Genomic DNA, 13,594 nt, shown 5'->3' on the forward strand with positions numbered 1-13,594 from the left:
CATGCACACACGCGCGCGCACGCACACACACACACACACACACACACACACACACACACACACACACACACACACACACACACACACACACACACACACACACACACACACACACACACACACACACACACACACCCTTCAATTTTAACTTCTCTTTTGTTTACACTGGCAGCCAAATCTAGCCTGGGTCTAGCCTGAATCAAATCTGTGCCACATCCAGATTGAAATCTGATTTGTTTAAATAAGTCTAAATGCAGACAGGTCACATGGAATCCGATTTTTACAAACTTACAAAAAAAATTCAGAGGTGGTTTCAAATCTCATTTGAAGAGATCAGTCTGAATGAAACAAATACAACCTGATCTAAATCAGATTCCATTTGACTTGTATGTGACTTGTTTATTCCATGTTTGGGTTTAGACTTATATTTAAACAAATCAAATTCCAATCTGGATGTGGCACAGATCTGATTCAGGCTAGATTTCGCACAGATCTGTGACAGATCTGTGATCACTGTCGGCGTGAGGTCGGCGGAAAAAAGCTGGGGCGAGATGGATGATATCGGCAACATCTAACAGTGCAGACCAGACCTTGGGCATCTGCAGCTATAGAGCGCGCGAACATGCATCTACAAGCCACATCCACAAGGTGTCGTTAAAGCTGCAATACGGAATTTTTTGAATGAATGAATGAATAACACATTAACCAAACTGTATCACTGGAAGTGGTCTTCCATTGAGAAATTATAGGACCCATTTGTCGGGTACTGGGTAGACCAAATATCGTCACCAACTGCTTGGCTGTGTGGCACGGCCTGAAGCTCATAACCCCAATAGGCCCTAGGGATAACTAGGAGTAGTAGTAGCCTAGCCTATCCCCTCAAGAGGCACTGTCAGGTCAGGGATTATGTGTGAGGTAGCCTACAGTTTAGCGTTCGAACGGTCCTATACTTACAGTATATGTTACGTAGGAGGCATCAGGCCTGCATACACGGTTATTTAGGCGTGTGAAGATCACATTTCAAAATATTCACCGATAGGATGTAGAAGACGGTGGAACTCAGAGGCGGAGTCAGGTGAATTAGCTTCACAGACACCACACTTGGCGTTGGCGTGTTTGACTTTGGCTTGTGTTGTGTGTCACTGAGGACACTTGAAGAGAAAACTTTAGTTAATAGACGAATCTTAGAAGAATATATAGGGATTGAAATTGACGCGTAAAGGTAATTGTTGAATGCATGACATTACTGACAAATGTCTACTCATGTAATTGTATTCGTAGATTGTTTGTAAAAATGTATATGGAGCTGCGCTGGTAGAGGCGCTAGAGCTACGTGGCAAACCCGTGCGCATATTGCATTATGTGACTTAATTGTTGTATTTTGTAACCAAACCAAGATATTATTATTATCAAAGAATAAAGTCAATATAACCGCATGTTTTTCTGCCGTAACAGACGCTATTAGGATGAAAATAAAATCCTATAAACATCACTGGTGATGACTGAGTGATGAGCATGACAAGTGTTATCAGATTACTTACAATTACAACTGTCTTGTATTTAAATTAAGAGGATCCGAAACAAATGAAGGAAAATTAAGTTTTGCCACGTGTTTTATTTAACATTAAAACCTGGGCAGAAAAAGTAATCAACAACTCTTATTATATTCCGCAGTCAGCACTGCTTTTTTGTCAGAAATGACCTGCTATAATGTTGCACCTGCACTTGCTTATTTTATCTATGCTATCCATCCATGATCCAACTCAGACAGATGAGTTTACGATGTTTAATATATGCTAGTTAATGCGAGGGGAGGAGTCTGTCATTCATCATTGCATCATGCGGAAGGAACACTCATCCACGGCGGCATGTATCCAGATGTGAGGCGTACTAGGCTATAATATTAATAACGGTTACTTCCACGCATAAGTCCACGCATAAAGCGTCACCACCACGTGTGGGTAGTAACAAAGGAAGGCGCGCGATGCCTGAACGCTGAACGGCGTGAACTATAGTGCTCTGATTATAATCGGCGCGATGTTCTTGTTCTGAATCTGCACCCGATAACAACAAGAACACTTGGAGAAGACCTCCACGTGTCTATCTTTTACTTGGATTTACTTGGATATCTTGTTTTAACTGGTTCGATACTTTTTTTTTAAATTAAGCACAGTTCCCGCATAATCAGGTGAGGGCATCAGCGCAGCTTGTGCATTATTTTATCATTATGTATTTTGTGCATTCTAGTATGCGCCAAGGTGTGACTGCCCTGGGAGTTTTGGGCCCTGGTTGGGAACTTGGGGAAACACAGGCTTTTACAGCCAGGTAGGGGTAGGGGTACCCTTTCATCACGATGATGAATTATTGAATTTAACTTGCTGGTAGCCGATTATTGTGGCACAGCACGAGCTATGGGCATATTCGGCTGCTGCCTAATGGCCTCGGTATAGTCGGTAGCCCCTTTCTGAACCCTGATTTTTGTTTTTGTTTTTTGGGATGTCTGTCTACTTCAAATACAAAAAAGGTATTCAGGCCAGGTTCAGAAAGAGGCTATACCCTAATGGGTAAGACAAGTGTTGCTGATCAACAGTAGGACTTGGAAGTTTGAACACAGAACTCTTTGTTCAGCACTAAGAAATTACCAGGAATTGTCAGTAAACGTATTCTAATTTGAGGAATCTCTTGTTGGGCTCTTGTTGTATATACTCTAAAGTTTACAGTATATTTTTAGTACAGTTACAGTGTAAACCGAGAAGATACAGGTGCAAAGAATATACAGGATAAATAAATCAATGGATCACATTATTTCTATTACTATTATTATTATTATTATTATTATTATTATTATTATCTTGCTTATGTCCAGATTCCAGCCAATCTGTTTTTTATCTGTCAAATGTAATGATGTGATTCATTTGTATTATTCATCCCTACCTTAGATGGAAGAGAAGCAGCCCTTACCCAGTGACAATGACAGGATTGCCAATGGTATGCCAGGGTCAGAGGTGACTGCCTCACTTCCAGAGTGCAGTGGTCAGGTGGAGACATCAGAGCCCCCTGCTAGAGATGGATGGAACAGTAAAATAGAATATTTCCTGGCACAGGTTGGATTCAGTGTCGGGCTCGGCAATGTGTGGAGGTTTCCATATTTGTGCCATCAAAACGGAGGAGGTGAGGACTGAGGACGCAGCCGTGTCAATTTATTAGTACTGCATGTTTAGATCTGTTATTTGTATGCCTTGCTTTTAGAGCACTATGTAGAGTTTGTAGACTAATGTGCAGTTGAATGGCCAACAACAGCCTATTATTTGTACTGCAGTGCTCACTTGTCAGCTGTGAAAAATTCTGCTCAACTGGCTGCTTCAATTTAGACAATTTAGACACGGGGTGAGCTGAAGTGAATTCTATGTTTTGTTCTGCCCAAATGCCCTTGAACATAGGATGGAAGACTGTCAGTGATTATATGAATTAACAATGATTATTATTATGTTTATGATAAGTTTACATTCCATATGCACTCCTAAATCCTTCACCAGCAGTGGCCCTATGTCCATGTCTTGGATTTGTGAGCATCTCTGTAGATGTCACATGTCAAATTAATCTATGTCAAATTAGTCTATGGGTCATAAAATAAAATGTCTCTTTTATTATCCAATGGGTAGTTTAAGCCAAGCAATCCGATTGGTCAAAGACAGACATGCTGCTTATTTCCATAAAGGTTTGTCATGCTCCTTAGTTGCCATCCCGACCCTTGTAGTGGAACAGGGAGCTTGTCTGTGATATGTCTTGCTTTTAAATGCTTTCCATGTTATTAACCGTTGCATAAAAGCATTGAAGATGTGACATTACAAGAGATCAGCAAATATACTGTACTCCCACAGAGGTACTCATAAGCATGCATGACCCACTTCAGTTATCAATGTTTTATTAACATCTTTGATCGTCTCTGATCAGGAGCTTTCCTCCTCCTATATGTGCTATTGATGCTGATTTTGGGAATTCCATTGTTCTTCCTGGAGCTGGCGGCCGGGCAGTCCATCCGACAGGGCAGCATCGGAGTGTGGAAGTACATCTCCCCTAGGCTCGCTGGAATTGGCTACTCCAGCTGTGTGGTAAGCTGAAAATACTATTTGTGTTGTGACCAGTGCTGTTTGCCAATCCTAGTTATGGTGTTTAGTTTGATTGAAAACCAGCTAGTCAAGTATGATAACAGAAACATGTAAAAGAAAAATAACAAACAAGATTCTTACTCTCAGGTTAACGTATTACATATGACACCTGAGACTATGTATTGGCTCTTAACCAGTTCTGTAACATGTACAGTATTAAACTTTGGGCAATAATGTGTCTTCTGAGGCCACAATAATGCAGAAGCTTGGCTCCCAACATTTGGGTTATGGACGGAGACCAACTTTGATGGAGATATGTGGCGCTATGTAAGAATGTGGTCCTGACTTCTTGGAAAAGGCTAATTAGGTTTCCACATACAACTGGTTGAGTTCCATGTGGTTGGATATAATGAATGAATGACCATTAAGTTTCCACAGAGCTCATGTTCTGCCTTGCCCACAGGTATGTTCCTTTGTTGCCCTTTACTACAATGTCATCATTGGATGGAGCATCTTCTACCTCGGGAACTCATTTCAGTATCCTCTGCCTTGGGAAAAGTGTCCTGAACATGGAAACCTAACGGGTAGGTACCTCCTCCTCAGCACACCTAATTTAACAAAACTTGTAGGTATTGATTGTTTCTCACATGTCACTTTTCTTTTGATGACATTTTCTTAGAGTATAGACCATAGAGTAGATAGTATGATTTGTGCACATCCAATGATAATTTGTGAGGGATACTCGAAATATTAAAATGAACTCCATTGAACTGCAGCAACGAATGAGGCATCTAGGTTTTTCTATCTGTGGTGTAGCTAGTAGCCTCGGCCCCAGGCTTACTCATCTGCTAAGAGAAAAGCCTGGTCACAATATCAGGCATAGAGTGAATAGCCGGAAATGTCGGTCCGGAACAACCGTTAGATTTATTTCCCTGGATACAATATTTGTCCGCCAAATTCCAGCAATGCACTATACAGCGCATATTGTGCAGCTTTATACTCACAGAGGCCCTACCCCTCTAGCAGGTCTGTATTTTTGCTCGGGTACCTATCTCACCCTTTTCACGACTAATCAGTTTGCATGCTTGCTGCTTATAGTAGCAGACTCAGACAATAAAAGTATTATGTGGTTGTCCGTCCGTTGAGATCTACCTCTATATATGTTAACATGCTACGATACTTTTGCTATATAATATTTTCTTTATTCAACAATAATACCGTAAAGCTGTATATTTGTTCTTTCTTTTTTAACTTACAGTTAAGGAATGTGAAGCCAGCTCACCCACTACATATTTCTGGTACCGGAAGGCCCTTGACATCACAGATTCCATCGAAGAGACTGGACAGTTCAATGTTTATAGCATCTGCTGCCTGCTGGCTGCCTGGACCATTGTGTGCCTGGGGATGTTTAAGGGTATCAAGACATCTGCTAAGGTAACTTGTCTGACCAGCCTTGGCAGCTGATTCACAAAGGTCTGATACAGTGGTTTTCAATCCAACCAAACTCGCTTCAGAATAAATGAAAGTTTGCATGGCACTAAGTTGGACAACACTGGAGGAGGAAATGTCTGTAGCACTTACTTTTTTATAGCGTGGCACTGAAGAGGGTCTGTGTGTGTGTTACGAGCACAACTCTAATCTCGCAAACCCACTGGACCAAAGTAAATCACAGATTTGTCCCCTTTTCTTCAGTTTTATACTTTTTGAAATATTTAACATTTTATAAATGTCTTGTGACAATTTGTGCACACAAATAATAACAGCGATATCATACACATAAAATCCAAGATCCATATGGAAGCCACGCCATTATTACACACACTTGTTCTAAATAACATCTCCAGAATCTCCATATAATGGCCAGGGGTGGACACACTATCGCTTCGTTGAAGCATTTCCAGATCAGTTCCAAGCTGAGTTAGTGTTTTTAGCATCCCAGCCTTGACTGACTCACTGACTGGTGTAGGACTATTTTTGTCTGTGTCTCAGTGTTTCACTTGGAGTCTGGTGGCTCATTGGCTGTGTAAACGAAAGTGTGGACTGGGATCCCTTGTCCATGGTCTGTCAACAGACAATCAATCATCATCGAAGGCATGTGGGGAGAGTATGTTTTGCACTCCGTCCGTCCGCGTGTCCGTCCGTCCGTCCGTCCGTGTGTCCGTGTGTCCGTGAACAGCTAATCTCGGCCACCGTTAACCCGGTCGATGCCAAATTTTGCACACACACTCCCTGGATGCCAACGATGAACCTCTGCCCCAAACTTTCAAGAACGGCCTGTTATAGCGCCACCAGGAGGCCGCTTTGTGCAAAACAAGTTTTTGCACAGTACACCTACAGATTTTGTCCAAACATCACGCAAATTGGTACACAGTCTCTCTAGAGCCATTCAACGAAACGGGTCTTTCAGATTTATCAGACTCCATCCTGATTGGTTAAGATTGGCTTCCAAAGTTCACAGGAGTGCTCAGTTTCAAACAAAATGCTGCAAATCATGAACACATCGCGTGATTTCCGTGAAATTGTGCACCCACATTCCCACTAGGCCGAGGACGAAATGCCACATGAACAATTTCAACTCAGCCTCAAGGTGGCGCTATAACTGGCCGAAAAGTGTTTTTACCTCTAACTGCACGGATCTGTGGATAACCTGGTGGAGACCTGTGCCCGGAAGGGCACTTTTTCTAGTTATGGTTAAATTCATCCCATGTGTACAAGTGCAAAATTGCAAGGGGTGCTCATAGGCTAGCAATGTATAGATTTTCTCAGGTATAGTAAGCCTTGTCATATGCTTAACCTAGTAAATCAGGGGTTCCCACGGTTCTGGGAATTTCAGGAATGTCATTGATCCGCCGACACACATGCTCACATACAAACACACACATAGCCCTGTTGCAGCTGACCCATTCAATGAATTGTCACTGGGAGATCAGAGAATCCTGCAACTCTTGGTCAGTAGTTTTTACCAGGGTGCATTTATCATGTGGCTTTACAAAACATTCTGTAGAACCATTCAGTTTCTTTATCCTTACAAGGTTCCCCCAACTTTCCGCCTCATAGCATTCCCGGCTTGAGGGAATAATCATTTATTTCGGATAAATACCATTTAGGCTGCACCACAGACACCCATGTGGATCAGGGACCTTCAAAGATAAGATAAGATAAGACATCATGAGAGCTGAGGTTCCCTCATTTGGATATAAAGGTATATTCAGTGATTTCACTTAATTCAAATATCACTTATTTCTTTGTTTTGTTGTGATAATCCTCCCTACTATAGAGTGTGCTGGCCATATAAGGAGTTCCTCCCTGTCCCCAGTTAACCCCTGGGGGTCAAAAAACCTTAGGTTTCGTTTTTGACTCTCTATCCTGATTGGACGAAAGGCTGGGTCCCACAGCCAAAAACGAAACCTAAGGTTTTTTGAGTGAAATCACTGAATATACCTTTAACCATGCATAATGTCATAAAGTCAAATTTGAACCAGGACCACTATAAAGCGATGCATTCGCAGTTGGGGAACTCACAGTTAGAAGGTCCTGGGTTCGATTCCCACTGGTGATGCTGTGGGCACTGCGGCGTGTTCCCTCCTCCGCGTCATCAGTGCCCATACCCGAGGCGAGGTTGGAAAAAGGGCCTTTCTGTGTGGAGTTTGCATGCCGTAATCCTGGTCTCTAAACTACCTCCCCCTGGCCAGCCGGGGCACCTGATGGAGGGGAAAGGAACTGGTCGGAATAACGTGTTCCCACACGCGCTACGTCCGGCCGGGGAAACTCTCCCCTGTTAGGTGAAAAGAAGCAGCTTGGACTCCTCATGCATAGAAGGAAGCATGAGGTCAGTCCGCTGCCCCCCTAGGTTGGCAGAGGAAGTGTAGCTCCCAGGATTACATTAGATAATTGACACTGGGTGAAAAAATGGGTTACAAAATTGTGGGATAAACATTTGTCTTTCTCTGCTTATCAGAGTATTAATCCCCACTGTTTTTTTCAGGTCATGTATTTCTCCTCCATCTTCCCATATGTGGTGCTGCTGTGTTTCCTTGTCAGAGGGCTACTGCTGGATGGAGCCCTAGATGGTATCACCTACATGTTCTACCCCAAGGTCAGTACACAACACATTTGCTCAAGCTACTCCACTTAGAGCCTAGACTTTCTTTTTCAACTCTTAAAACATTTTGTGAACTGGATGTAAACAAACGCTGTGTGTTGTGACGGACGAGGGTCTTTTCTTCCACCCGGAAAATAACATTTGTAACCGCGATCATCGGTTGTTTAGTTATGGGACGTTGAATCAAGCTTATTTTGACCAAAAACGCATTCTGGGAAAAGAATCCGAGATGAATGTATTTTTCCAAATCTGCTAACGTGGAGGCGGACAGCAGGTGAAAAATGTACTTCCCGTTCATTTCTGGTTGTATCAGTTTCTTAGCAACCTAGAACCATTCATACGATGGCGAAGAGCGCGATTTATCATTACACACTGAAAAGACCACATAGGATGTTAGACTTTATCTTTTGGATATCCAACCCAGTTTTCGATTCAGCCCAATTTGGGGAAATGAATATTTCACCCCAGGAAGGGCGGATGGGGGCTTTAAGATATGGGCCAAGCAAGGGATTAAACAATGGAAGGATGTTTTTGATAAAAGAGGGAATCTACTCTCTTTTGATGAACTAGCTGCTAAATACAATTTACCCCGTACACACTTCTTTAAGTATTTACAACTCTGAAGCTTTATCGGGGTTAAACAGGTGAATTCTCTGACACTCCCTCCCCTGTCAATAATAGAAAAAGAGCTTATTAGAAACCCCTTTAATAGGGGCATCATTTCTGATTTATACTCTATGTTAGTAGAATTCTCTCCTGAATCCTCTGAATCCAAATATAATGCATGGAAGGCTGATCTACAAGAGGAATTGACATTGGAAGAGTGGAGCACAGCCTGTATGGATGCTCAATCCCAGACGGGTAACACTCGGTTAAAACTGTTGCAATATAATTGGCTGATGAGGGTCTATATCACTCCAGAGAAATTAAATACATTTTTTTTTTGATCAAAGTTTTTTTATTAATGTTCACACGAAGATATTATACAACATTTTTCGAACATCTTTTCCCCTTTTTTCCCTCCCCCCAGAGTTCCCGCTCTGAAAGAGCCACAACCCCGGTACCTTGCACCATATGAAATAAAAGCACATACAAATATACATAGACATAATAGAAGACTAATAGAAGTATGCAAACAAATAATAATAATAATAATATGTATATAAAATAAAATAAAAATAATAACAATAATAATAAATAAATAAATAAAGACAATAATAACAATAATAATAATAATAATAATAGAAATAAATTACAGTAGGGTCAGTGTAATAAGTTAAGGATTGTTGATGTCAGCCGCGTTCATCCTCTCAATGTGTGTCAAAAAAGGTTGCCAAATGGTGTAAAAATTTTAAAGCACCGGCGTACCCTCTTGTGGAGTAGCGAATCTTCTCCAATGTCAGATGATGTAAAACATCATTAACCCAAGATTTTAAATTAAATACATTTAGTGCAGATATTCCAGATACTTGTATCAGATGTGGTAAAGACAAAGGTACACTTTTCCATTGTCTGTGGGCATGTCCAAGAGTGAAAGAATTCTGGGAAGAAGTGAGGAGGGAGATTCAGAAGATATTGTCGATAGATATTGAGCTTGACCCGAAACTGTTTATATTAGGTCTTTTTAGGTTTAGGTGTTTGATAAGATATGGGGACGGTTTATCCAATATATTACGGTTAATGATTTATCTTATTTAATGGTGGAAACTGAAAATGTCTAATTGTATTCTCTGCAGCTGTTTGGTCTTGTGGCCATAAGGACTCTGTTGTTGTTACCATTCTAAGTGCCCTTATTTTATTATACTGTATTTATATATGTATGTACTGTATGCTCTTGTTTTGTTTTTTGTTTGTTTTTCATTTTAAGTAATTGTATTGTCTGATGTATTATGTATTGTTTTGTTGTATTGTCTGTTTGTCAAAAAAAAGAAAAATGCAATAAATATATTGTAAAAAAAAAAAGAAAAGAAAAGACCACATGACGGAGATCTCCGTCATCGACGGTGAATTCGTTGGATTAGATCTCCGTCAACGGCAGGGATTGTGTTTTGTTTACACCCAGTTTCAGCAACAAAAGCTGGGAGATTGAAAACTGTTTAGAGTCTGTTGTGTGGCCCCAAAATGCTGTTATTAATAATGCTAGTAGGTATGCCAGTTCTGCTCTGGTAAATGCATATCCACAAAAGAATCCACAAAAGTCCACAAAGTTGCTCTCATTCGTTGTACATTTAGCTAGGTGAAGATATTGCAGATGACCTAAGACTCATATCTTGCTTCTTCTAACCCAGGGAGAAGCCTGTTTGTATTCACAGAACTGTCCTTAAAGTTCATACCACATTACTGTAATATGACTTATTTGTTTTTGTCCTATCGTGGAGAATTTGATAACCCTGACACATCAGTTACTCCAATCGTCCACAGTTGGAGATCTGGGCTGACGTGCAGGTGTGGCGGCAGGCAGCTACACAGGTCTTCTTTGCTCTTGGCCTGGGCTTTGGGTCCGTCATCGCCTACTCCTCCTACAATCCTAAGAATAATAACTGCCACCGTGACGCCTACACAGTCTCCTTCATCAACTTCCTCACCTCGGTGCTGGCCACCCTCGTCGTGTTTTCCGTGCTTGGATTCCGCGCCAAGAACAAGGCCATGGACTGTGTAGCCAGGTACAGGTTTTTAGTTAAAAAAATATTTTAAACAATAATCATGTTGGGACGTACCGGTAGATGTTTGTTAGGGGTGTTTGGTCATGAGTCCGATACCCAACCCTAAACCTAACCTCACAGGAAGCCACGGGTTAGTTGTAACCTGCCACGCATGTCGGGAGCCATGGGTTAGTTTTAACCCACACGGGTTAGTTTTAACCTGCCGCACACTGGCAGCGCATGTCGGGAGTGATGGTGTTGTCGAAATTATGCCTGTCGGACTGTTAGGATGTCTAACAAACGGGGTGCATGGACTGTATAGTTGCAATGACCCGAACCCTGCTGTATCCACGTTTTTTTACCCTCACTGCCCTCAGTTTCCTCTCTCTACACTCACCAATTACAAATAAAAAATATATGCACGAGAAGCAACTTGACATAAATAAAAGTAAAAGCGAGACAGAAAATCATAGCAAAGAAATGTACCATAGGGATATACATAAAACAATTATTTCTTATCATTTACTTTGAGATTTTTGTAGTGGGATAAATGTATGCATTTTGTAGTGAAGCAGCTGGATGCAGGAATAATAAGTGCACCTGGGGAATCGGAATCAGCTGGAATTCTAGGTAAAACATTTAGGTTTTATATGACAAGAGAAATATAGCATAGTAGAATATGTTTTCTGATAAAAAAATAATATTATTTTTTTAGAAAAGGTTATACCTTTGCAGAAAGAAATTGCTTTGACATGCTGACAAACTAACATGCACAGGTCTATGATGTCAAAACCATAGCGTTGCCAGCAGCCTTCTTACTCATGGAGCATATACGCACCAACCCCTCTAGCACATCTAATGTTTTCACTTCTCACCACTAACCTGTTTGCATAAAGTTACCCCTTTTTGTCATTCTCAGCAATATGAAAACGCTGCCTGAGCTGTTGTCCAACGGGGGTGTGGACTACGCGATGGCACCTGCCTTTATCCAGGCTGACCCCAGTTCTGTGGCCCTGGAGGACTACAGGTCTTGGTTCAAACAATACGGCATGAATTTCAACGGCTCACTCACAGACTGCGACATGGAAGCAGAGATGCAGAAGGTAAAGACGGATTGTCAGACTGGCATCCACCATCTTGATGGTTATCGGTGGCTTATTCAATTATGTTTTATGTGAAGGTGAAAATGATTAATAGGCAGTTATTGTAAGTGTTCAGACCACCACCACACAATCGCAAGGTGCTCAATCCTTTTTGTTTTTTAAGATATTTTTTGCGGCTTACGCCTTTTATTGATTTTTGAAGGGACAGACAGTAGGCTGACAGGAAACGGGAGAGAGATGGGGGGATGACATGCAGTAAAGGCCGTGTCGGGTCCGGGAGTCGAACCCGCGGCACACTGCGACTGGATCACCAGTCCGGTGCCCAGACCGTTACGCTACGGCCTGGGCAAGGTGCTCAATCCTGGCTGGGTATCTGTCTTACATGTCCAAACCGCCCTCTCTGCCCTCAGTCAAGTTTCTGTCGCTCTACACTGCAAAACAATATGTATCTCTTATGCCATATCCTATGACATAAAAGCAAAATGACCCACATGTGAAAATTGACAATTGGGGGAAAAATATGAAGATGTAGATATTCTATAGGGATGAATGATTCTCTCATTCAAAGACATGTGTTTTGCTCTGGGTTTGACCTGCTTTGTGTGTAGGGTGTGGAGGGGACTGGTCTGGCCTTCATTGCCTTCACTGAGGCCATATCACTCCTGCCTGGCAGCCCCTTCTGGTCAGCCATGTTCTTCCTCATGCTGCTCAACCTGGGCCTCAGCACCATGTTTGGCACCATGGAGGGCATCCTCGCCCCCCTCACGGACAACTTCAAGGTTCTGGCCAGGAACAAGACCAAACTCACGGTAAAAAAATTTGCTTTGGTTGGAGCGACCACCTTGGGTATACCTATACCCCTCGTCCCCTTCCTTTTTTCTGCTTACACCAAAACTCCTTTACTGAAAACAGCCGATCTACAAGCTCACAACGTGCCATGTTTTGACGCGTTCACAGCTTGTAGATCGGGCAGTTTTTGACAAATGTTCACATTTTTTCACAAAATGTTCCTCTGTTATGACCTTCCCAGCATAGGGATTATAGGGTTCATGTGGTTTAACGGTTGTGTTTGTATATTCTGGTGTCGCAGTGTTCAGCTGTATTCTTGGCTTTGTGATTGGACTGGTCTTCACCCAGCGCTCTGGGAACTATTTTGTGACGATGTTTGACGACTACTCAGCCACTCTGCCACTAATCATTGTTGTGGTGTTTGAGACGTTCAGTGTCTCTTGGATGTATGGAGCTGACAGGTGAGATTGTGGGAGGGGATCCTTCTATTTAATGTCTCTCTTTACATAATTGTTATTAGACCACAGGAATATTGGCCATGCATGTCTATTGCTTATCTAACATTTTGCAGCCTGTAATCTAGGCTATATGGCCTAGTAGGACACTTTTCCTATAGTTGCTCTTATTGTAAGTCCATCTGGATAGCGAAGACCTGGTTACCACACTGCTCCGGGCAGTGCACCCCTCGCGCCTCCGCCTCACACTTCTTCTGATCTGTCATCTGCAGAGATGACAGATCAGAATCACACACACACACACACACTCGTGTGCACGCGACACAGTTTTGGTATGGAATGAACATGATAATTATAATTAGGCCTGCAACGCTTTGCCTAAAACACTGAATTA

General features: G+C 42.0%; 1 protein-coding gene across 1 annotated transcript in view; it reads left to right on the plus strand.

Annotated features, from left to right (window-relative positions):
- Window positions 1–1,120: 1,120 nt before the first annotated feature.
- The window catches only part of LOC310874725 (sodium-dependent neutral amino acid transporter B(0)AT2-like), a gene marked incomplete at its 3' end in the record, with an annotated part of 19,942 nt that continues 7,468 nt past the window's right edge, over window positions 1,121–13,594 (plus strand). Inside the window, exons 1-10 of the mRNA XM_083787589.1 lie at window positions 1,121–1,222; window positions 2,940–3,171; window positions 3,955–4,112; window positions 4,573–4,693; window positions 5,368–5,543; window positions 8,095–8,205; window positions 10,633–10,874; window positions 11,773–11,956; window positions 12,565–12,802; window positions 13,047–13,206. Of these exons, the coding sequence (XP_083643715.1) occupies window positions 2,940–3,171; window positions 3,955–4,112; window positions 4,573–4,693; window positions 5,368–5,543; window positions 8,095–8,205; window positions 10,633–10,874; window positions 11,773–11,956; window positions 12,565–12,802; window positions 13,047–13,206 (1,622 nt within the window). The 5' untranslated portion in view covers window positions 1,121–1,222. The remainder of the gene's footprint in view (window positions 1,223–2,939; window positions 3,172–3,954; window positions 4,113–4,572; window positions 4,694–5,367; window positions 5,544–8,094; window positions 8,206–10,632; window positions 10,875–11,772; window positions 11,957–12,564; window positions 12,803–13,046; window positions 13,207–13,594) is intronic.

The sequence above is a fragment of the Protomyctophum parallelum genome (genome assembly GCF_964188405.1).
Source record: "Protomyctophum parallelum genome assembly, chromosome: 17".
NCBI classification, from domain to species: domain Eukaryota; kingdom Metazoa; phylum Chordata; class Actinopteri; order Myctophiformes; family Myctophidae; genus Protomyctophum; species Protomyctophum parallelum.